Source organism: Melozone crissalis, unplaced genomic scaffold (assembly GCF_028551555.1).
Source record: "Melozone crissalis strain CALT ecotype California unplaced genomic scaffold, PUWL_Pcris_2 ptg000017l_1, whole genome shotgun sequence".
Lineage (NCBI taxonomy): Eukaryota > Metazoa > Chordata > Aves > Passeriformes > Passerellidae > Melozone > Melozone crissalis.
Genome location: NW_026535795.1, coordinates 4633075 through 4656322, shown reverse-complemented (window position 1 = coordinate 4656322; position 23248 = coordinate 4633075). Strand labels below are relative to the sequence as shown.

The window sequence follows — 23248 nt, the reverse complement described above, 5'->3', positions numbered from 1 at the left end:
GCCGCCGGCGACCGCGGCCGCCCCCGCCGCCCCGCGCGGTTCCCGAACCCCCCGCAGCCGCGGCGCGGCCGCACCGAAGGGCCGCAGCCCCCGCCCGCCCGCGGCCGCCGGGGGGCCGCCGCCGCCGCCCGACTCCCAACTAAGCGTTCGCAGCCATTTGCACGGCCTTTTATAGCGCGGGCGCCGGCCAATCAGCGGCGGGCGGAATCCCTGCCCGGCCGGTGATGTGCGGGCCGGGCGCTCGCGCGTGCGCTGTTGGGCGGGGGGGCCGAGTGTGAGCGGGGCGGGGGGAGGAGGGAGCCGTGAGAGGGGAGGGGGGGGAGGAGGGAGCCGCTCACAGGAACCCTCCGAAAAAAAGATGGCGGCGGGCTCGGATCTGCTGGATGAGGTTTTCCTGAACACGGAGGTGGATGAGAAGGTGGTGAGCGACCTGGTGGGCTCCCTGGAGTCCCAGCTGGCGGCCTCCGGCCACCACCACCAGCACCACAAGGCGCAGGAGCCCCTGAGGGCCGCTGGGGGGCTGCTGGGGAACCATGTTGTGAGCAGCAGCAGTAGCAGCAGCAGCCCTAGCCCCAGCCCTGGAGGAGTAGTAGTAGGAGGCAATGCTAATGCCCAAACAGAGAGCAGCAGCGGCAGCAAGATGGGACTGAGTGCCCCAGAGATCACAAAAGCAGGTAACGTGGGCAGGGGTGGGGGGCTCTGAGGGAGAGGGGCCCTCCCCTCCCCCCACTCCCCAGCTCCCGCTGCCTCCTTCCCTCACTGTTTTCCCCCCTTTTCCCTCTCTCCTCCTTCTCGTTGTGGCAGGAGCGGGAGTGCAAAGGGTGGTATCGATCATACGGGGGAGAGCCTCCCCTCATCATGCCCCCTCGGTGTGTATCCGCGCCTCTGCTCCCTCCCCTTTATTTTCCCTCCTCGCCCGTGCTTACTCGAGGGTGTTGGATCATGTGTGGGGGCAGCCGCCCCGCAGAAGGAGCCGGCAGTGCCCGTCCGTGACTCTGCCGGTCCCCTCTGCTTTTCCTGCCCTTGTTGCCGGAGTGTAAAAGGGCTCTGTTAATCTCGGGGACTGAAGGAGGCAGAGCCCACCCCCTTGGTCATGGCTGTGCCTCCCATGCCGCCTGTGATTGCTCCCCTTCCCTTTCCAGGGGTGGAGGTTATGGGGGGGATTCCCTCTTGATAATGCCGCCTTAGCTGTCTATGTAAATGCTCCTTCCCCTCCCCCTTCGCTGTTGCTGAAGTGGAAGGGGGTGTTATTAATCATGACACCTATTTCCTGTAGAGGAGGAAGCGAGGGGGGATTTCAAGGGGAGGAAGTCCCTCAAAATGCTTCCCCCCCATATCTGCCTGCCTTGATATTCCCCCCGCACCCCCTCCCTTGTTCCAGGGGCTTGGAGGGGGCACGGGGACCTCCCATTCCTCCTCTGCCCTCAAGGGGGGGCAGTCACAACGCCGGGTCCCGGCAAGGGGGGGAATTCAGGCCACAGCACCCCACCTTGCACAGCGCCTTCTCCCACCCCCGGAGCTGCCTGGGAATATTCCCCCCTTCGTCTTGTGAGCCTTGGAGGGGGGCAGTGTGAAGGCTGGGACCGAGGGATCGCTACGTGGGAATGGAGGGAAGCTGTTTTTCAGGGTGATTGAAAGAAATGTCTCCCCAGAATCTCTCTGCAATTCCTCCCCTCCCCCCTTTTTTATTTTTGATTTTGTCTTGCTGAAGTGTAAGAAGATACTACAGACCGTCTGTTATGATTGATGAAGCTCTTCTAGGAGGATCTCCTTGACCCTTATAATGTGCATCTCAGTGTCTGCCTGTCACTATTCTTTTCCCATTTCTGTCTCCTTAGGGCCAGGACCTGGACTGTGTGTGATTGTACTTGTGCTAACACCAGGCCTTATCAAGGGGCATGAGGATTATTCAGGACAAGAAGCTACATCATCTTGTCCCTTCTGAAAACCAGCTTTGCTTTTTATTTATTTATTTTTAACTCGGGCTGTGGGAACTTCAGATCCGTTGGAACAAATTCTGTAACGAGGAAGAGGGGTCTTCTAGAAACCTGCTCCAGGCCTTGCAGTACTCCTTATCTTGCCAGGCTGATGTTTTTCTTTCCTTTCACTTTTCATATTTTGCTGTTGTTGAGCCTCCTGATCTGACTGACTTACTTTGTAGGAGATGACAGGATTAGAGAGTAATGTGTGCTGGGTATAGGGAATATGTCTTAATAATGTGTTTTCCATGGCCATTTCCCCCCTTGCAGTTGCAGTCCTGTTTCTAAATGGGATGTCAGGCTCCAGAATGGGGAGGAGGTCCTAGATTATCTTCTTACTTCCCTTGGTTCATATTAAATCTGTTTTCCCTGTTCTGTAACTGTAGTGTCAAAAGCAGGGGCGTTACAATTAATACTGGATCTGCCAGTCTTTGGTGGGATATTGGAGGCTTTAAGATAACGTATTCAAAGCCATGTTCAGTTTGTACTCTGTCCTGTTTTCCTGGCTCCAGGCAGGCAGCTTGGGAGATGGAGAAGACCTGGTGATAAGGGAGAACATTCTGTCTTTGCTGGATTTCTCTTCTTGCTCATTCGCTCTGTTTAACCTCGCTGTTGTTTTGCAGGGGCAGGAGGAGTGCAGGGGGGTGTTATTAATCATAACACCAGGTCCCAGACTTCAGCTCTGGATGGAGCCACCACAACGAGCACCAGCACCACCACTGCAGCAGCAGGAGGATCTGAAGTCACTGCTGCTCCAGGGACCCTCAGTCAGGGCAAATCGGTGGTTATCAGCACCATGGCAACTGCCTTGTCCACCAGGAACGGCAAGATCGGGACCACGACGGTGCAGACTTTGAATGGGAGTAACGTGGTGATGAACTCTCACCACACAGGAAGTGCTGCTTTCTCTGGGACTCCTGTGACTGCCAACCCCGCTCCTGCACCTGCCGTCGCCCCTCTCGTTAACAATGGACCCGGATCCGTGGGGAAAGGAAACGCTGTCAATGCTGTTTTACCCTCAGCTTCTAACACTGTCATCCAGACTTCTTTCCTTAACACTGCTGTGTCCTCTGCGTCCTCCTCCTCGCCCACGGTGATCTCCTCGCAGCCGCCCGCGAGCGTCGGCGCCGGGGCGCCCACGGTGACGCTGGTGAGGCCCCCCATGCACACTGCAGGACCCACGGTGGCTGCAGCTGCTGTGGCCACTCAGAACGGGAGCAATACTGTGATCAATTCAACCATCAGCGTGGGGAGTTTTCCTGCTGTTGCCACAGCCACTGTGGGATCTGGAGTTTCCCTCCAGACGTCGCTTGTGAACAGCCAGTCTGGTTCCAGTGTGCCGGCGGCTCCTGCCTCGCAGGTCATCAAATCTGAGTCTCCTAAAACTATAGTGCAGGCAGTGTCCCAACAGCAGACGCTGGCTACTGCTGGCCAGCCCAGTACTACAGGGGGTAACATGATTATTGGGCAAACTATGCAAGCTGGGCTCTCCAATGTTGCTCCCAATCCTGGTGGGATACCTCCTGCAGCTCCTGGCACCCCCACAGGAATGGCTAAAGGCGCTGCCAATACAGTGGCACAAAGTCTGCCAAGGACTCCAACACCAACTACCAGTGGAATCAGAGCAACTTTGACTCCTACAGTTTTAGCACCTCGTTTGCCTCAGCCACCTCAGAATCCGACTAACATTCAGAATTTTCAGTTACCACCAGGTAAGTCAGAGATTGAGGGGTTTTATTTTGGAAGTGTGTATATCTTGCAGGGAGAAAGGAATCCAAGTAAGATTCTGTGCCATTGAGTTGTGAATTGTGGAAAGGCATGACCTGTAACAATGAGAATGGTCTGGTGTTGAGTAGTAGTAGCATAGTAGCATTCCACTACTTAGTGTCAGATTTTGGGTGACCAGAAAGTCTTTTCAGCAGCAATTGAAAATAATTCTACCTGGTATCTTTGTTCCAATGGGAGTGTAGATGAAGCTGCAAACTGCCAAAGTGTGACAATGGAACATTATCTAATGAAATGTTGTTATTTCGTTAGCACGACAGACATTTTGAATTTTCAGGTGGTTTTGTCAGTTTGTAACCTTTATGTGCTGCTTGGCTCCCTCCTGTCCCTGCATGCCCCCAGTACCACAGAGCTCTCATGAACAGAGAAGCAGCAGATACAACACATGAAAACTGCTTACTTTGGCTTTAAATACCTTCAAAGTCTGACTTAAAAACTCACAGATTTGAAGCTTATGATCATCTTTTTAGTCACTGGCATTCTGATACAAAAGACAGACTTCCTATGTCCTTACCTCACCCTGTTGTGTCTAGGGCTGCAGCTTTTGTAGTAGCTAGTCTCATGCTTAGTGCTGAGCATCTCTGGACAAGGAATCTAGTCCTGAACTCAATGGATGTGTGAAAAGCAGGATGAGAAGCATTTATTTGCTCAGAATTGTTCTGTCCCTCCTTAAATATCCCAGATTTGGAAATTTAATGTTATGTATTTGCTGTTTTCCTTGAATCAGGTTTGATGCTTGTATCCACTTTGATTTTTAACTGCAAATACTTGTGTGAACCTACACACTGCTTCATAATAATACACACAAGGGCTGTATTCTTAGTGCTCACTGTTTTCAGGGCAGTATGCAAAGAACAGCTAATTGAATTTTGCTACTAAGACTGAATGAAATTGTGGTGGTTTTAGTAGGTGGTCTTAGTAAAATGCAAGTGCTCTTAGTAAAATGCAAGTGGTCTTAGTAAAATACATCTCCTGGAACTCCTGACCAGCCTCAGAGCAATGCACCTGTCACATAAAGTAGATCAGGAATTATGTGCTGTGTTACTAAACTCTGTGTTTTTGTGTGATATGCTCTCTGTGCTATGTGATGCCATGTAGTTTGATGAAGTCTGTCAAACATTCTGTGTATCCAAGTACTAGCTGGTATAAATATTCCTCTTTTTTTTTCCTGTAAAAGATTATTCCATATATGAGTAATTTGAATGACATGTTGCTAATTTAAAGAATAGCAGTAAAATTCAGGTCTTGAAATTGTGGTGCTTGATTTGAAGCCTGTAAATTGATAGGTTGGAAAAGCCTTATTTTATTTATTGCCATATTGTATCAAAGGATTGATCCAGTTTAGTCTAGTGCCATTCATACCTACATTTTTTGTTAATACTGCATTATAAACCTGATTATGAGGGAAAATACTAGAGTGGAATCCAGTGGGACCTTTTTCCAGGTAGCTGATGTTTCCAGACTGCCACAGCATCCTGAAATGTGTTACTCTTGGAAGCAGCATTGCCAGTCCTTAAGCAAAATTGGACCATAAATTATTCCTTTGGGATTCTTGATAGATCAAAGTAAAACAATACAGGTTCTAAGAACTTGGATTTTTATAAAGCTTTTTCTTTTCTGTCCTACACTTAAAGAAATATTTATGACTTCAAAAGAATAAGCATGATGTAAAATAAGCAAGTATAAATGACTGGATACATAGAGGTTGGAAGCTGAGTTCTTGCATGATAAGACAGGCTTGATATTGAAAAATATATTTTTTTAGCGGATCTGATTATTTTTCCTTTACATTGCTTTAGTTTGTTTTTTATACTTTGCAAAAGTAACCAGCATTGAGAATGCCTTGCAAAAACCATCTCTTTCAAAATCTTAAGAATTGGTGGGTGCTGGGCTCTTCCAAACATCTCTCACAGCCAAGCACCTCTGCAGTACACTCATAGTGAAAGGAGAATAGGTGGCTGTGCTTGTGAGATTGTGTTTTAAATACAGGTTTTTGGTGCTGTGAAGCTGCAGCTGCAGTGCCTGTGTGCTCTGCACCTCCTGCATTCATTGAATTTGCATTCACAAGTTTGTTTCTAAAAGTTAATAGTGTGTGCTAGTAAAAGTTTCTGTGACAGTGCTTGAAGCAGTTTGAAATCATACACTGCGCACACACAGCTTTTTACACCAAGAATTATAAACACTTAGAAAATTCTGATGGAGGGTTTGACCATGACAGCACATGTTTTACTGTTATTTTCTTATCCAGAATTACTGTTTCTAGCTCTCCAAAGTACAGTTACAGTGTCACATGTATGGAAAGCAGAATGTAAAATGTCAGCAGGAGTTAAAAGCTGGGACTTGAAAATTAGAAACCTTACAAGGTTTTCTTTGAAAGACTGTGTGGAAAATAAACTCCATCAATGGTGTTTAAAATATATTACTATTAGAATAATGCTTTGTATTGCATCAAGGCAATTGTGCAGCAAACCTTGACTGAGCAAATTGGAGATGTTTGAAGAGCCAGTGGGCCATAATTGTTGTGACCTTACTGGATTTTGGTGTATTTCTTCTCCAAGGAGCTGAGCTATTGTATCTGTGTATTAATGATGGTTTTCCACTTTGGCATCTTTGAGGAAGGGGATTGTTGTCCTTAGTCTTTTCTTCAGGATCCTGTGTTTGGGTCTTTGTGCTCCAGTTGGACAGATTTGGGTAATGATGCTCCCAAAATAACCTTATTCACACCCTCTTAGAAAAGAGATGGAAAAACTGTGAAATAATTTTGTAAGGGGGTAGGAACAAAAGTTTACACAATGCTGCCTTAAGGATGCAACACTGCTGAAACTGACTGGAAATAAATTGAATGAAGCTCGTTGTTTCTGAGTACTTCAGTAATGAGAGATGTGTTATGTGCAATCATATGGTAAGAGGTAGAAAATCAGTGAAAAGTGGTAAGTCTGTGTTCCATGGTTAGAGGTGCTCAGAAAAGTATAACTGGGATTATGCACTAAAATTTATGTTTTGCATTGTAAGAGTGTGTAAAGTGTTTAGAGGTCATTGCTGACACAGGGTAGGATCGCCTTGTAAGCTGGCAAAACTTGGGTACTTTAAAATAATTTTTAAAAACCCCATCTTGTCCAGCAGTGCTGTAGTACAGGCCCAGCATGTGTGAGTTTATGCTTACCTAGCACTGCTGTCAGCTTGGGGTTCAAAGATTTGATTTCTCTTCTTGCAAATTTGTGTTGCTACTGTCTTCTCCTTTATGTACAAACACCTCATAATAAATTTTTAAGTTATCTGCTTAGAGAAAGGAGCAGATTGGTGAGTGCTGAATGCATGCAGTGAGAGTAGCATAGAGCAGGTAGGTCTGACCAGTTTTCTCCACTAGCTTAGGTGAATTGAAATCTAGAAACTTTCACTTCCCTCTGTCCCTCTCTTTTCTTTTACCTTCTGAATGACTGTTAGTAGTTATGAAAATTTGGTGGCTAGATCATAAAGACTGGTATTTTCCTGATTAAATATGGTTTGGTGACATGTGGTCCTGTTTGAAGATAGCAAATGGGATGGGATGTCATCATGGGTTTGTTTTTGCTTCTACAGTCATGACCAGTCTTCCCACTAGCAGTGGTGCAGTTCTGCAGCTGTTGTAGAAGAGAATTGTTTTGCCTTGTATCTAAAAATAAAACTTCTTTATTGCTTTCCCAAAACTCACTTGGATCTGCCAGTAGCTGATGGTAGGGGATGAGACTACAGATTTCTTTGTTGCTTTCTTTCTGAAGGGCATCTCATGTGCCTTTTCTGTGGTGAGGGCAGGATGGGCCTTTTATAGATGAGAAACTGCTGTTAAAGAGCCCCTTGAACAGTGGGGTGTTCCAGAGTTCTGAACTCCAGCAGTGGGTAAAACTCAGCATTGATGCTTCCCAGGAGCAAAGGATTCCTGAAGGAGCATCAGGGCTCTGCATCTGCACATCCTGGGAGATGGACAACATGAATGTGCACACCCAAGGGTTTCCTCATGGCCTTAGAGGCTCAAAACTTCATTTGGTATTAAATTTGACCTTTTGTTGTAGAAACATATTGGTTTTTAGCTTGTGAATCCTATCCAAGAAGGATTCTCACTCAGGCCATGGTTATGGTGGCTTTAGGATGGGAAAACTGCCTGAACACATAATTTAAGTCCTTCTGACTTGAGCAGTTGTACTTTGGGGAGCTGGAGTAACTGAAAAATAACTTCTGCAGGAGTAATTCCGTTTCCTTCAGTTGGGAGTTGGGGTAGTAGGTGGTTGGGCAAAGGAGAATGTATAAAATTGGAGAAGGGTGGCAGCTGAGAAGAATCAAAGCAAGCAATTTATGTAACTTTTTCATACCGAGTGCCTCATTCTTTGTGTTGCTTTGTACTTGAAACATGTACCTGAGCACTCCCTGAAGGAATTAGGATGTGGATAGATGAGGAAATCATCAGAACCCCATAAAATAAGGACCACAGAAAGGACCAGGGGAAATACTATGAAGTAGTGGAATGTGGTTGTTTCTATTTCTCACTGACTATAAGCGAGTTCAAACATATCCTCATTACAGTTCCCTGTATGTTGCATGTGCTGCCAATATTATGCCTGTTAAGTGTGTTGGCATGGCTTGATTTTGTTAAAAATAATGTCTGCACTGCACCATGACAATGGAGGTTTCTTAGAGAACTTCCAGTATGTTTTACTTGCAAAGCATTTTACAAAATGTTTTAATCCTTGCAACCTGCCTGTGTGGCTGGTAAATGAAGTAGTATAAACTCTGCTTTAGAGCTGGGGGAAAGAGCAAGTTAGAGAAGTTCTGACTTGCCCAAGGCCATGCAGGAATCAATATTTTGCCAGGATTAGAGCTTGGGAGTCCTGTACTTGGCTTGTAAAGCAGTATCTGTCTTTCTGGAAGATGACCATGGATCTCTTCTGCAGAAGTCTTCTGGGTGCAGGGTGGATTTTATGTTCAAATCATCCATCAGCAAAAGGAACATTCTGCTTTATTTGGAGTCTGCTACATCAGATCTGCCATATGTCACCAGACTGAGAGTTGTGTTTGTTCACATTGCACCTTCCATAACTGAGGACTCCTGAGTGCTTGGCTTTGTACCCCAAGGAGCCTCAGAGGGCTGTGCAGTTGGGGTTTCTGGTTCTGTTAGAAACAGTGTCTTGGTGTTGTGCACATCTGATAACATTGTGTCGTTAAGGGATGGGATCTAATGGGACTGTAATTGTGATTCTGTTAAGCTGTGAAAGCTGTTAACTCTGATTATATATTGTTCAGTTCTGTTATGGAAAATATTGTTCCCAACAGGAAGTGTATGGATGGATATGTCTGTATGATCTTCAAATTGTGATCTTCTGGGGGTTTGGGTATCACTAAGCTTGTGGTAAAGGTTATTGGTCAATAACCAGAAGTGATTTATTTCTCTTGAAGTGTTTTGCACTCTGCAAGAAGTTACATGTTTTCCATCTCTGGAAATTTAAGCAGGTTGCTTGTGAAACCTTCTTGGTTTGAGGACCACAAATTTGAATGTTACCCAGGACTTGAATCCCTTACTAACAGAGAATGCTGCAGCCCTGTTAGCAAAGTGAGGTGAAAATGCATGAGTTTGGGCCACTGATAGGAGACAAATTACATCACAAAATCTTCAAATGAAGTATTTTGGTGTATGAGAACTCTTACTCTGTCTTCTCTGTTTTGAGAAATGATATGTAAATATAATTTAAAAAAATTTTATGAAGTAGTTCTAGAACACAAATGAAAATACTGATATTTAAACTATCTGGGTTCAAGGAAAGAGAAAGTGCAGGTGTGTGGAAAGGTTGCTTTGTGTAAAAACTGTGTGATCAATACTGACTCTGCTCAGAAGAAACTGGACATAGAAGTCACTTAACACATTAAACATTTTTTGTTACTATGTTCATTTTGGTTTTGGTCAGAAATATTCAAAATCATTATTTTTACCTTAAAATAGCTACTCTTGTCAAGATTATTGTTTGTGTTGAAACTTTATGAATGTTTGTAACTCCATTCATCTGTCTGAAACTTCTCCTTGAATTTGTTACCATTGCTTCATGTAAGGAAAAAAGGCTTTTGCTAATTGGAAGACTGCTAGCAAGTTTAGCTTTGTTAGGCACATTATCTCTTGTGAAAGAAGGTTTGGAGAGGTAGAATTTTGAAAATAGAGTTTCTCATAACTGAGGAGAAACACCTGTATCTGTCACAATGACAGAGAGGAGGATTTAATCCTGGTTAAAGGACTAAAATAATAAAGTTATTTCAGGTGTGTTATGCGCCCCAAAGCTCTGGGTGAGGGAAGGCCAAGCTAGGGAGAGAGTGTTGCTCCCAGGTGACAAAGGGCTTTTTCTTTGCACAGCCACAGGTCTGTTCCTGTGTGCAAATAATTGTATCAGCTCTCTTGGATCTGCTTCCTTGTAAGAGAAGCAAAATTGCTGATACAGCCTGCTCTGTGTACAGGTTGTAATTAAACAGGTGTAAAGATTAAGTGATCATCCATATTTCAGATTAAATGAGGTTTTTTTTGGTTTTTTTTTTTTTGCCATAGACACATGAATAGAGCTTTTTGTTTGTTTTAAACCTTCTAGGACAGTTTTACCTGAGCTTACTCTGGAAATTTTTACACCAGTTCTATTCTGTGGGAATTTCTTCCTGGAAATGCTTGTTGTCTTCTGGAGGTGAAGGTGTCTCAACTGAGAGCCAGTTTTTTACCACAAACCCTCCTCTCTTGGAGTAATTCTCTTCAGGTGTCTTTAGCATAAAATTTAATGTAAAAGATAATAATTGTCCTTGAGGTCTTATGTGTGCCTTTAAGGGTTTTTTAAAATACAGAGTATTTTTTGTGAGAACAAAATGTTGATTTTTGTCACTGGATAATGGTATAGATGTATCAGTACTCAAGAGAGAGGTGATAATTATAAGGAATTGATACACCTGCAGTGAGAGCTGTTCAGCACCTCAGTAAAGCTGTCTTAAGGTGTTGTATAAATATATCAGATCTTTGGGACTGTAACTGTTGTCAGACTCAAAATAACATTTTAAAATTATGGGTTTCTGTGCTTAGATTACCAGTAATCAGAAAGTTGCACTTTGAACATCGAAGGTTGATGCTCAGCAAAATGTGTTATAAAATAGGTTAAATAGGGATGGTGCTTTTACTTGTATTTGTAGAGAATTTAGTGCAAGATCCAGTTTGATACCAAGCTCTTTTTGTGGGATTTGGAAAAGAATATTGATGAAAATTAAGTAACTTTTCGCCATGGTAGATCTCTGTTTATAAATTTGACTTGTAACTTATGAATGTTATGTATCTTAATTTTGTTGCTTTTTCCCTTAAAATGCCTTACTAAAATGTATTTTTCAGTAACACATACCCAGCACCTAGACAAGGAATAGCATAAAACTCACAGCAGTGTGTAATATTATTTTACATGACTGACATGACTGTCCTAAGATTTGTATTGAATTGAGTAAGCCTCTCTTGTAAAAATGGTCTAACTTATGATTATAACCTGATTAATATATGCTTCTGAGAGTAGTTGAACTGTTAAAAGCTATCACAGTGCTTTTGTGCAGAATAAAGCACGTGCTGGATAGACTGTGCTGACAACCAGTGCAGTTGAAAAATGTGTGCTCCAGATATCAGAGTATAAACAAAAGCCAAGCAATGAGGTGTGGTGCTATGCTGGAGTCTTTCTGAGAGGGTGTGGGGGGCAGCAAGGCTGTGCTCAGCTGTCTGCACACCTTCCTGCAGTTTATGAATCAAACATTTCTCTAAGGGAGGGCTCCATTCAGAGCCTCTCTCCCAGTGCAGTAACATCAGGTGCTTTTTGAGTCGTGGTGTGGCCAGTGGGACCAGTCGTGCTCTCATGAGTCACAAGTGCCAGCTCCAAGGAGCAGCACTGGGCGATTGCAGCACCTGTGGCCATAGAGTCCATGGAGGGGAGCAGAAGGGTGTTTGTGGGGGGATAGTGGGGGAGAAGAGGTCTGGAGGGAGGCTGACAGTGACTGAGCTGTGTGGAAGTTAAAGGCAAGCATGAGGAGTTATTAGTTTTTAACAGACACATGTGCAGCGGTGTTTGCAGTGGTTTTAAGGGTGGATTGGAAGAATATACAAGTGTTCATGCATTGAGATCAACCTCTCAGTTCCTTTCTTCCTTCCTTTTTTACCAGGGTATCATTTGATTTTCTTTCCTTGCCTGTCCTCCATGGGGGAGGGGGAGAAAGGCACTAATTATTTATAAGTGTTAGTCATACCCAGTCATTAAGCTTAGTCATTACTCAGGACTGTGCATTTGATGGTGAGTAAAAATCAAAACGAAACCTGATTTTGTTGAAAAGCATTCTGAATTCAAGCTTACAGGTGTGAAAATAATTCTCCTTCTGTGTTCAGACTAACTGCAAAAGCAGAGCTACTTAATAAATGTTGCTATCAGCCAAATGGCATGTAATATCATGTCCCTGTTGATGGTTTGTATTGAACTTGCAGGTGTAGTGTTTGGCATATTCTCAAAGCAGAAGAATTCTGTATGGGCAGTGAGAGAGGCTTGAATTCCCAGAGGAGGATGTGGAGGGAATGTTTGTGCTGAGGCTGCCCTGGGGAGCTGTCAGTCAGTGGAATTGTCCAGCTCTGGGTCTCCACAGCTTCAGCTGGAAAGGTGGCATCAGCTAAAATTACAGAGAGTCTATACCTCGAGTAGGGCATTCACAGTGGGGACAAATTAAAAGAAATTTGTTCTTGGTGGCTTCTCATGGACTTAGTTGTTTTAGGCTGTTGCATTCAAAGCAGTGATTTAAAGCATTACTCCTCATTCAGTATTTCTGTGCAGACTCTGGTAATAAATGCAAACTAACTCAGCCTTCCCATTTCTTCAGGTGCTTGAGCAGCACTAATGTTGACACACCTTGGTGCAAACAAACTGTCACAAATAAAGACAGGTTGAGTTTTAAAACCTCCTATTTAAAATATCAGATGTAAAGAATTAGTGACACTTTATTTTGTGTCTTCCTGTCTCAAACCCAAATCTGATTTTGGTATAATTGCTTTGTTGTTTGATCTAAGTATATTGAAATTAATGGCAGAGCTGCATCTGAATTGCTTGGAGATCAATAATTAAAGCAATTGGTTTAGCTCTTGATAGTGTTTTTCTTAGAGCTGTTTCGACATCAGACAGATTTGTGTGATGATTGGGTTGCAATTTGACAGAGCACTCTGGTGTTCTAGCTTTGTATCCTTGACTAGAAAGGAATGTTAACACACTTTCAAGGAATTTAGCTTTCCAGAGAAGTCAAAATAGTTGCAAATCGCATTGTTGTTGAAGCATTTGTCAATTGTTGCTATATAAAATGATGCATTTTCCAGAACAATTCTTACACACCTCTTCAAATGAGCAGGTAAGATTTTTTACATATGGGATCACTCTTAAATGCAGTGTCTTTTTGGCATTCCAACATGACATTATCCCTTTAACTATATTCTTAAAAGGTCTGTGAATCAATACTTTACAAATGATTCACTTCTTTACCTTTTAGACAGTACAGTTTTAGACAGTTCAGTTGTGTTGTTTGAAACAGAACTCTTGCATGGACGAGTAAGCAAAAGCTTTTAAAATTAAATCGAATTTTTTTGTCTATTGACTCTTCTGTAAGAAAAAACAAGCAGTTTTTCATAATGTGAACTTTTGTACTTGGTCTGTAGAAAATGCAGGATTCTTGAGGATATTTGCAAACGTATCTTTCACCTGTGTTGACAACAATCATAAATCAGCTGTTGAAGAATTGATGTTGCTGAGACCATAATGGCTGGTTGGAACCTGTGTGTGCAGGTTGGATAGAGCAGTGGTAGCCAACAGTGCAGTGCTGCTGTTGTAGGTTGTATCTTAACTTTTAGGTGCTGTGTCTGGGTAGAATTCTCCTTTACTCCAGAGTGACATGAGTTGAAAAGGAAATGGAATTTGCTTTTGTAGTTCTTGTCTAGAACTCTGTGCCATGCCAGTCTTCAGTGCCTGTTGGGAAAAACTCCAAGTATTTTATATTAGAGGTGCTCTGAAGCATTACCTGACAATCATGCCATGTTTTTTTCATGGTGAGTTGTAGCACACCTTGAATGCAGCAGGTGCTGACCATTTAACAGGTCCCTTTCCTTGGGCACAGGATGTGCTGTGTGCTCAGCACAGCTGTGTGCAGAACCTCATCCTCCCAGCTTTGGGGTGCCCATTGCCCTGGAGCAAGGCATGAGGGCATTGGCACAGGTTTGTGCTGTGTGCTGGACAGCTCTGTCACTGCCTGGCAGTTTTCTGGAGCAGCTGCAGTCTCACATGGTCATGGGGTCATTTCTGATACCTCCTGATCCCTGCACTGTGGAGACTTCTCCTTAGGCACTGTGCTCATCCTTGTGGAGCTAAGGTGTCTTTCTAGAAATCACAGAACAACTATGTTTGTTGATGAAACTTGAAAGCTCAGATTGCTGATGAGGCCAAAGGCTTTGGCAAGAAAGTTCAAGTAGGATTTTTTCTGAATTTGTGCAGCACAGGTCTCCTGAGGTTCCAAGTACCTAAACTGAAGTGTATCTAATTTATACTTAACAGTGGTGCCCATTTCTCCTCAAGTACAAAGTAGTGTGTCTTCAATAACATCTAATCTGCACTTCTGTTACCATTTACAGTTCTGTTCTACCTGTCTTGATTTGTAATCCCTGTTTCTCATGGGTTGGTGTGTAGATGGTCCTTCATGAGCTGCTACTCATCTGGTTTGTTACAGAGGCTGCTCTTTAATGTGTGTAAATAATTCTAAATCTGCTACAAACTGTCTGTTGTTAGGGAAGGTTTCCTTAATGACCCAGATTTTCACAGAGCTGCAGTGGACTTGTAGACTTCAGTAGGTTCTTTCTGCTTTCCTTGGGCTTTCATTCCTGTAGAGTGGGAGTTTTGCAGGTGGATCAGTTACTGGAAGAGGAGGAATGGTGGATTGTTGGACAGCATTGATGTCAGTACCAGGTTCTCTTTCCCTTTTCTGCAGTAAGGAACCCTGTCACATGTAGCACTTATTCTGGAAGCTCTTCCTGCAGCTTGTATTGGCAACTGTCTTTTTCTCCAGCTCTCACTCTGGTATTCCAGCATTTTTGTATTGGAAAAATCTTAAAAACTTTGTCCTTTTATAAGGATTTTGTCATTGTGGGTTTCTGTGTAACCTGATCCAATCAGTTACAGCATGGACTCAGCCCCTTGGTTTTGGATGGTTTTTGTGGTATGTGTGATAACTTGCATAACCTTGCACACACATTCACTTTCTCTTTTCTGCAACAGAATCTCTTCTGACAATACCAAAAGGATTCTCTCCTAAAGCTTTCTCCTGCTAATATGGCACAGCCCACTTAGGATTACTGTCAGATTTTTCTGCCATGTCAAATGTTTGCAGCATCTTGCCACAAATGAGTGTGTGCTCAAGAGCTTAAGGCCCAAAGGGCTTTGACGTGAAGATAACCTCTCAGTGAACTTCCCTGGCAGATCTAGTTAGGATTTGAAGGTTTGTCAGGTGTCAGTGCATTGTATGATCAATAACCTCCTTTTCTAGAGATGTTTGTAGGGATTTTTGGTTTTCTACACCAGAAGTATCAGTCCTCTGGTTATTCTTTCAGGCTTGGACATTCTGAACACCAGCATGTGTGCCTATTAATTCTTTGTTCCCTGACCCCAATTGTTTTTTCTTGGGAAGTTTATAGTTATCTTTTTACTTTAGGAAGAGAATATCCTCAGGAGGCTAGGAAAGGATATTCTCCATGCACTTTCAAGATCATACATCCATTAATTCTTCTGTTATGTCTCAGAAAAAAACAACTTATTCAAAGTCTAGATCAGTGATGGTTCTGACTTGATCTGGATTAACCATGAACTACATGGTGGGTAACAAGCAATATCTGTAAGCTTGAACCTTCTGTTCTTCTGTTGAGTGTGTGCATCAGAAAGAGAGATAATGTCACTTGGGATCAGATGGTGACAGATGATGTCACTGGGGACCAGGGTCCTGTGTAGGGTTTGTATGTCACAGGTGGGAGTTTGGTCCTTGTACACTGCCAAGCCCTGGGAGAAGCACAAGCACACCTTGCTGTGCCCTCTGGTGAGAGGGAGTCCCTCAGTGTGTCCCCCATGGTAGGGGTGGAGTCCCTGAGACATGGAGGGGTGACACTGGGATATGGAGCATTACCCTGAAGGTGACACTGGGATATGGAGTGTTATCCTGGAGGTGACACTGGGATATGGAGTGTTATCCTGGAGGTGACACTGGGATATGGAGTGTTACCCTGGAGGTGACACTGGGACATGGAGCTATCCTGAGAGGTGACACTGGGATATGGAGTGTTACCCTGGAGGTGACACTGAGAACATGGAGTGTTACCCTGGAGGTGACACTGGGACATGGAGCTATCCTGGAGGTGACACTGGGACATGGAGCGTTACCCTGGAGGTGACACTGGGACATGGAACATTACCCTGGAGGTGACACTGGGATATGGAGTGTTACCTTGGAGGTGACAGTGGGATATGGAGTGTTATCCTGGAGGTGACACTGGGATATGGAGCATTACCTTGGAGGTGACAGTGGGATATGGAGTGTTACCCTGGAGGTGACACTGGGACATGGAGTGTTACTCTGGAGGTGACACTGGGACATGGAGCATTACCCTGGAGGTGACGCTGGGCTATGGAGCATTACCCTGGAGGTGACGCTGGGCTATGGAGCATTACCCTGGAGGTGACACTGGGACATGGAGCATTACCCTGGAGGTGACACTGGGCTATGGAGCATTACCCTGGAGGTGACACTGGGACATGGAGCATTACCCTGGAGGTGACGCTGGGCTATGGAGCATTACCCTGGAGGTGACGCTGGGCTATGGAGCATTACCCTGGAGGTGACACTGGGACATGCTGCTGTTGGAGTGGCCTCCTGCTGGGTGTGGCTGTCGGAGGTGACACTGCTGCACTTCCTCAGAACACTGATCTGAAGGTGCTGCTGTGTCTGCAGGTGGTTTTATCTCCCTCACTGGAAAGTCCAGCTCCTATAAATATTACTAATCAAGATCTACCAGTAAAAACTGGTAACAAATCAGGAAACTGTTTTAGTTTGTTTTCTGGATGTAGGGGTTCTTTAGTAAGCAAGTAGTATGTGTGTGAAATTACACAGATACTCAGAATGGTGTGCAAAGGCTACAAAATATATTATTAGTCTTCCTTATCATTCTGTTAATTTTTTTCTTTAGTCTTTGTTAAGCCAAACCATGTTTCAAAGAAAGAAGGAAGAGGGAAGTATTAGAAAAAAAAAGTCTGATTTGTGTTTTACTGATATGTCCAATGGCCAGAACTCTTCACTTTTTATTCCAGAGCATGATTTTACACATTTTATTAATTGAAAAAACACTAACAAAGAAAAAACCCCAAAGCACAGCACTTTATAAATGGAAATGTCATTAGCAAATGGAATTACAAATAAGCAAGAGGCAAAGATGACCCTGCAGAATCATGCAGCTACATCACATAATGATGGCATTTTCCATCCTGAACATTGTAAACAGGATTGATCTTCACTGCAAGAACATGTGGGATCACCATTGCATTGGTCAGGAGCACAACTCTGGCATCAGAAATACCCAACTAAGTTTGTTAATCCTTCATTTGGAGCCATGATGAATTGTTTAATTCAAACTCAAATATGAGCCTCTTTCAGGATTCTCTTAAGCATCTAACTTCTAACAAAAATGGTAATTAATTTTAATTTTAATTAGTTTTTTAATGAGAGACTTGGAAATAATTCTTGAATGTATACATTTTTAATAGTGAATATGATTTTAGAGTACACGTGATCAGACTTTCTAGGAAAAAGAAGGCAGAAAGATATTTAAAATGGCCAGGTTTCATTGTCACCTTTTTCTAATTGAATGTTTCCAGGGATGTTGATTAGCTGTTTGATCTCAAGCAGTAATAAATCCATTAATCCAGGAACAAAAACCTGGTTGATAAAACAGAAAGATGTTTTCCATCTTTAAATATGTTGCTGAATTTAATTGAAACAGTGAGATAAGTTACACAATTCTAGCTGAATTCTGGTACCTGGTAGTCAGTTCTGACCTGCTTCATTCAGCATTTGCAGCCTTATGCATTGGAATTGAGGTTATGATACTTACCTGTGTTTAAATATTTAAAATGTCAGTTTTGGAAAGAAATTCCTTTTTCCCCACATGTGGCTGTCAGCCCTTCCTGTTCTTCATTGTCATGAATTGTTAACTGAGATTCATGGATGGATGGGGAGAGGGGTGTTACACTCCTACAGTGATTTTGTTTAGAAGTAGGAGATAAATGGGACTTCTGTTTTTAATTCATAATCAAGTTATCTCCAATGACCCCTCTGAACTTCACTGAAAATCCACTTAAAGCCAGCTTGGGTATAGTTTTGGGTTAGTGAGTTCCTTTTTTAGCTAACTGGCTTGGAAAAGAGTTTGTAGCTGGACTGTAGGGACAGAAGCTCAGAGAGCAGCTCCATCTCCCTTTTTAAAGAATCCCATCAAGCTGGAGGGGTGTTTTGTGTTCCTTGCCTGCACACTGTAGTACTGGAGAATTTCTGCACACAAATTTCAAGTTCACCACATTCTGAATTTTTACACCTTTTCCAAAGTCACCCAGCCACCAGCAAGCTAACATTCCAAGCAGTAAAATGTCTCATATCATCATACTGTGATTAAAGATTATGCAGATGGTAGTAACTGTCTTTATGTTTGTGTGTAGCCTGTGTGTACAGGAATTTATCAGTGGTAGAGGCTGACTTAATGACATGTTAGAAACTATATAAATTAAAAATAACTGTGTATCAAATTTGAGTGGGAATGAAAGAACTATTTAAATGACAACAGATATAAATGTGGCTTTGTATGAGTTACTTTTTTATTATGACTTCAATACTTGAAAGAAGTACTTCAGACTTCCTGGAGTTAGAAATCTAACAGGGTAGTGCTTAGAGTCAGGGTTTGAATTACAAATGATTGTTTTGTCTGTCTGCTGCCAAAAATTGAACTTTCTTGATATGTTTTCTAAAGCTCACATTAATATGCTTTTCAACTGTCTGTTTGAGCAGTTGTGCTATGTTAATGTGTAGGCATGTTCTAATTTTGCATGTAGCTCAGGGAGAATGTTTCATTGTTCAGATGTTGTGCTTGCACTTCAGGGGTTTTGAACCTTCACTTTGTGGTTATTTCCCATCTTTTCTCTGTCCTCATTCATATTTTGGGGTGCAAAGCAGTAAGCTGACCATACTGGTGTGTGATGCAGACACATTGCTGAGCTGGAGACAGGAACAGGTATCACAGAGCTCTGGGCCACTGCCTGATGTCATAAAAGTCTCATCTGCAGGGGAGCTGCTTTGGCTTGGTGCTTTCCAATAACTTCAGTCACTTTTACACTGAGAAAGAAGTTTCAACACATCCCCTCATCCAAAACTAGGCTTAGTATTTCTCATGTTGCTTCTGTAAGGAAAAAACACATAACTCTTTGAAGAATTCGGATGACACATTAACTTTAGGATACCTTAGGGAGCTCCCAAACTGGTGAATTTTAGGCAAAAGGGTTTGTTGTGGGGTGTCAGTGTAGTTCTGTGGCATTAAAGACTCCTGAAAGCTCGGGCATAGGGAGTTGCATGGGGCCTTTTCAGCTGCTAGAAACTAAATAAGTACTCAAAAAGCCTTAATATTTGATGTTGACTTGAAAATAGCTCTTCTAATAAGACTGTACTGACGATTTAGTTTATAGTAATATTGAAGATTTTAACTGATTCAGCATTTAGCTGCTTCAAGTGATCATTATAAGGGATGACAAAAATGGGCAGTGTGAGTTCATTTCCCAAGATTTTATATTTGCACATTGAAGAGGATGCCAGGTTCTTTTGGTGCAGGAGTGAGGTTGATGTAGTAGCAGGTCATTCTGTAGTATTTAAAATGTTCAGTTTGTCTGTCCTTTGTCAGTATCCCCCTCCCCACAGTGTTAGGCTGATGCTGAGAGTGTAGTGATGGTTCCAATGAGCAGCCTAGAGGATCAAGCTCTGTGTTCACTGTTAAGGTCTTTAAGTCTCTAAGATGTGGTGGAGGTGGTGGTGGTGTGTGCCTTTGCTGCTTTAAAGTAAATACTTCTCCCTACATAAGTTACAGGAGAAGAAACTTTACTTTTTGGAATGGCTTGGAAAATAGTTTTTTGGACCTGACAGCTAAACAAAGAGTATTTACTTCTACAGTCTGCAGGATAATAAATAAGTTTCTCCCCCTCTTCCTTTCCTACAGAAAAACACTTTGAGGATATTTGTTTCTAGATATAACACTTGTCCATGGCACTTTGTGGGTCCCACCTTAACACTTTTAAGTAAGTTGTGATGGAAAGTCACATTTTGGATGTAAATAGTTTAACATCTCTGTGTGACTCTTCTTCATTAAAAGAGAGTTAATGTAGAGAGTGTAAGGAAAAAATTAGGGGCAAATCAACAAAGGCTTTTCTTTTGAACTCATTTTTGTAGAAATCAGTATATGAATTTTTGCAGTTTACTTGTAAAACTGTCCAAAAAAACTGTTTAAGGCGTTGTCTGTAAATATTTCAGCACTTCACCAGAATAGAAAAGCAAATAAAAGCTTGATTCTTTTGAAGTAGTCATGCTCTGAAATGCAATAGACCACATCTCCAGATACTGTTGGGGAGTGTGTATGGGCTTTTGATTCACTGAACAACACTTAAGAAAAACTTTCTGATTTCACTAGTGCCTCTTGATTTTCATGGTGAAGGTTCTTCCTGTAGCTGCTCAGAAAAGCCAACTCCTTTTGAGTGCCCAGTTTGTTTCCTTAGGTGGCTTTTCCAGAGCTGATGAGGTCCTGAGGCTCTCGGGGAGCGAGTGAGGCAAGCTGAATGAAGGAGCTGTTGGCACACAGTTCATGTTGTCCAGATCCTGTTTGTGCCTTCAAGGAAGAGAGAATCACATCTGAAATTCTGCCTGTTAAATTCTGCTTCCCTACAGCTACCCAGTGGGGTTAAGTGTATTGATCTGAGTGACTGAGCAGGGAATGACTTCCTCATTTCCCTCTCTGTTTTATTTTTCATTTGGGGTGTAACATGGCACAGTGCAGTCTGTTGCTGATGCACATGAGAGAGATTATGATTTTATAGCCACTTTCATTACTAAATTGGTTATGGGAAATTAATTTAGAACTTAGACAATTGTGTTGCTGTTGATGGTGAAGCCTAGGTTTGATTATTTTTCTTCCCCTCTTAAAGACAAACTAACAGGCATCTTGCCTAATGGCAGGATTTTCTTCTATTTGTAATATCTCATAAAACAAATTTCTTAGTAAGGAGCAGGTAGGATTTTTACAGGATCATTTTGACTTCTGTCACATGGAATATTTGTGGTTGGGGCAGATACACCCCACTGTGTTCTGGTGCACACCATACTAAGCATTTAGAGACAGTATTTCTGAAATTAAGTTATTCTAGACACAATACAGTAACGCAGCTGGGTATTTTACTTTTATTCTAAACCCCTCTTGCTAGCTGCCTAGTCCTTCAGTAGTACATTAATTCCATATGTACCAAACTTGAATTAATAAAAACAAACAGAAAAGTGTGTTCTTTGATATTTGCAAAGATGTGTTCCTGACCCCTGTGTGTTTTGCAGGCATGGTGCTGGTGCGCAGCGAGAACGGGCAGCTGCTGATGATCCCCCAGCAGGCCCTGGCACAGATGCAGGCCCAGGCACACGCCCAGTCTCAGCCTCAGAACACTCTGACTCCTCGTCCTGCCACACCTACCAGTGCACCCCCAGTGCAGATATCCACAGTGCAGGTCAGTCCAGCAAGCTGTGCTGCTGAAAACTGTTCTGTGCAGAACACAGGAGGAAGTAAGGTGTGCTACTAGTGGAGAAACCATAGATCCAACTGGGATGTACAGACTGTTTATAGATTCACAGAATCTCAGAATTGTTTGTGTTGGAAAGCTGTTGGAAGGGGCCTTAAAGCTCACCCAGTTCCTGACATGGGCAGGGCCACCTTCCACTAGACCAGGTTGCTTCAAGCCCCATCCCAACCTGGCCTGGAACACTTCTAGGAATGGGGCAGTCCACACCTCTCTGGGTAACCTGTGCTGGGGCCTCGTCACCCTCAGAGCCAGGAATTTCTTCCAAATAGCCAATCTAAATCTACTTTCCACAAGGCATAGGCATTGCATTGTGTTCCTAATTCTGTTTCAGCTTGGCTGTTACTCATCAAAAATATTTTTACATATCTGAATCTCATTAAGTTGAAAAGTTTGATATAAAGGAGACCATATATGGTTAATGTGTACAACTGTTCTCCCCAGAATAAACACAAGACTAAAAGAAAAAAATTGATATGGATATACATACAGCAAGATTTTGACAGTTGCATTAAGTTCAAAACTGAAAATCCTTCTTGGAGTTCCGTAGTGCTTCAGATGCGTTCTTTGCCATTTGTAATAATGCAGAATCAGAACACCAGATAGAGCAGTTGGTATTTAACTGTAGGCACTGATATGTTCATGAATTTTTTTCCCCTCTTCCCCAGGCTCCAGGAGCACCCATTATTGCACGGCAGGTGACACCAACTACTATCATCAAGCAAGTGTCTCAGGCTCAAACCACAGTGCAACCCACGACCACGCTGCAGCGGCCCCCGGTTGTGCAGGTGGGTGTGTGGGGAAGGGATGTGTGCCTGAGACTGCCAGGCACACAGGACATGCAATTGCTCAGTGCAGGGAAGAAATGCCTCTGGATTAGCCTTTCTAAAACATCTGCAGGTCTCAGTGCATGTTTTGGATGTACAGGTGTAATTTTTATATGGATATTGGTATTATTTCATATTACACCTGTACATATCTCCATTTCAAGGTATTGTGTTTGTAGTTTGTACAGTCACAGAGCTGACTGAAATGAAATACCTTTATGCTTTCTGCTTAAAGGTGGTGACAGGAATTCCCCATGGGTTTGGGGCTGTGGTGTTATTCCTGTGGTGGATCTGCAGCCCTCTGAATTCTGCAGCAAAATTTACAATTGCAAAGATGACTGCACTGGCAGCCTTCTCTTCCTGAAGCCTTCTCCCTTTCACAGGAGTCTGCTTTGGTCTGTGTCCTTCTGGAGACTGAAAACTCACAGAGAGACTGATGTCAGTCTGGGCTGGCCTCTGTTCATTTTGGGCTTGCTTGGGCATTTTCTTTGAGATGTCAAGAGTTTAAAAACCAGTGCAAGAGTGTGAAATTCTCCACATGGCTTCTGGGCAGCAGTGATACAATATGATTGCTGTCACCTAATCTGTCTCATTGTGCTTTCTTCATCCTTTGAGTAGACAGGATTAGAGAGTTTTAATTTAAAACATGCAGGTTTTGCTATGCATCCAGTTAACCTTTTTCCCCTCAAAGAGCCTTTCCCTTTGCCAGTGA

General features: G+C 43.0%; 1 protein-coding gene across 1 annotated transcript in view; it reads left to right on the top strand.

The window, feature by feature from the left end:
* The first annotated feature begins 358 nt into the window (after positions 1-358).
* Positions 359-23248, top strand: part of TAF4 (TATA-box binding protein associated factor 4) — a 36679-nt gene continuing 13789 nt past the window's right edge. The window contains exons 1-4 of the mRNA XM_054274499.1: positions 359-674; positions 2603-3691; positions 21474-21640; positions 22378-22497. Of these exons, the coding sequence (XP_054130474.1) occupies positions 359-674; positions 2603-3691; positions 21474-21640; positions 22378-22497 (1692 nt within the window). The remainder of the gene's footprint in view (positions 675-2602; positions 3692-21473; positions 21641-22377; positions 22498-23248) is intronic.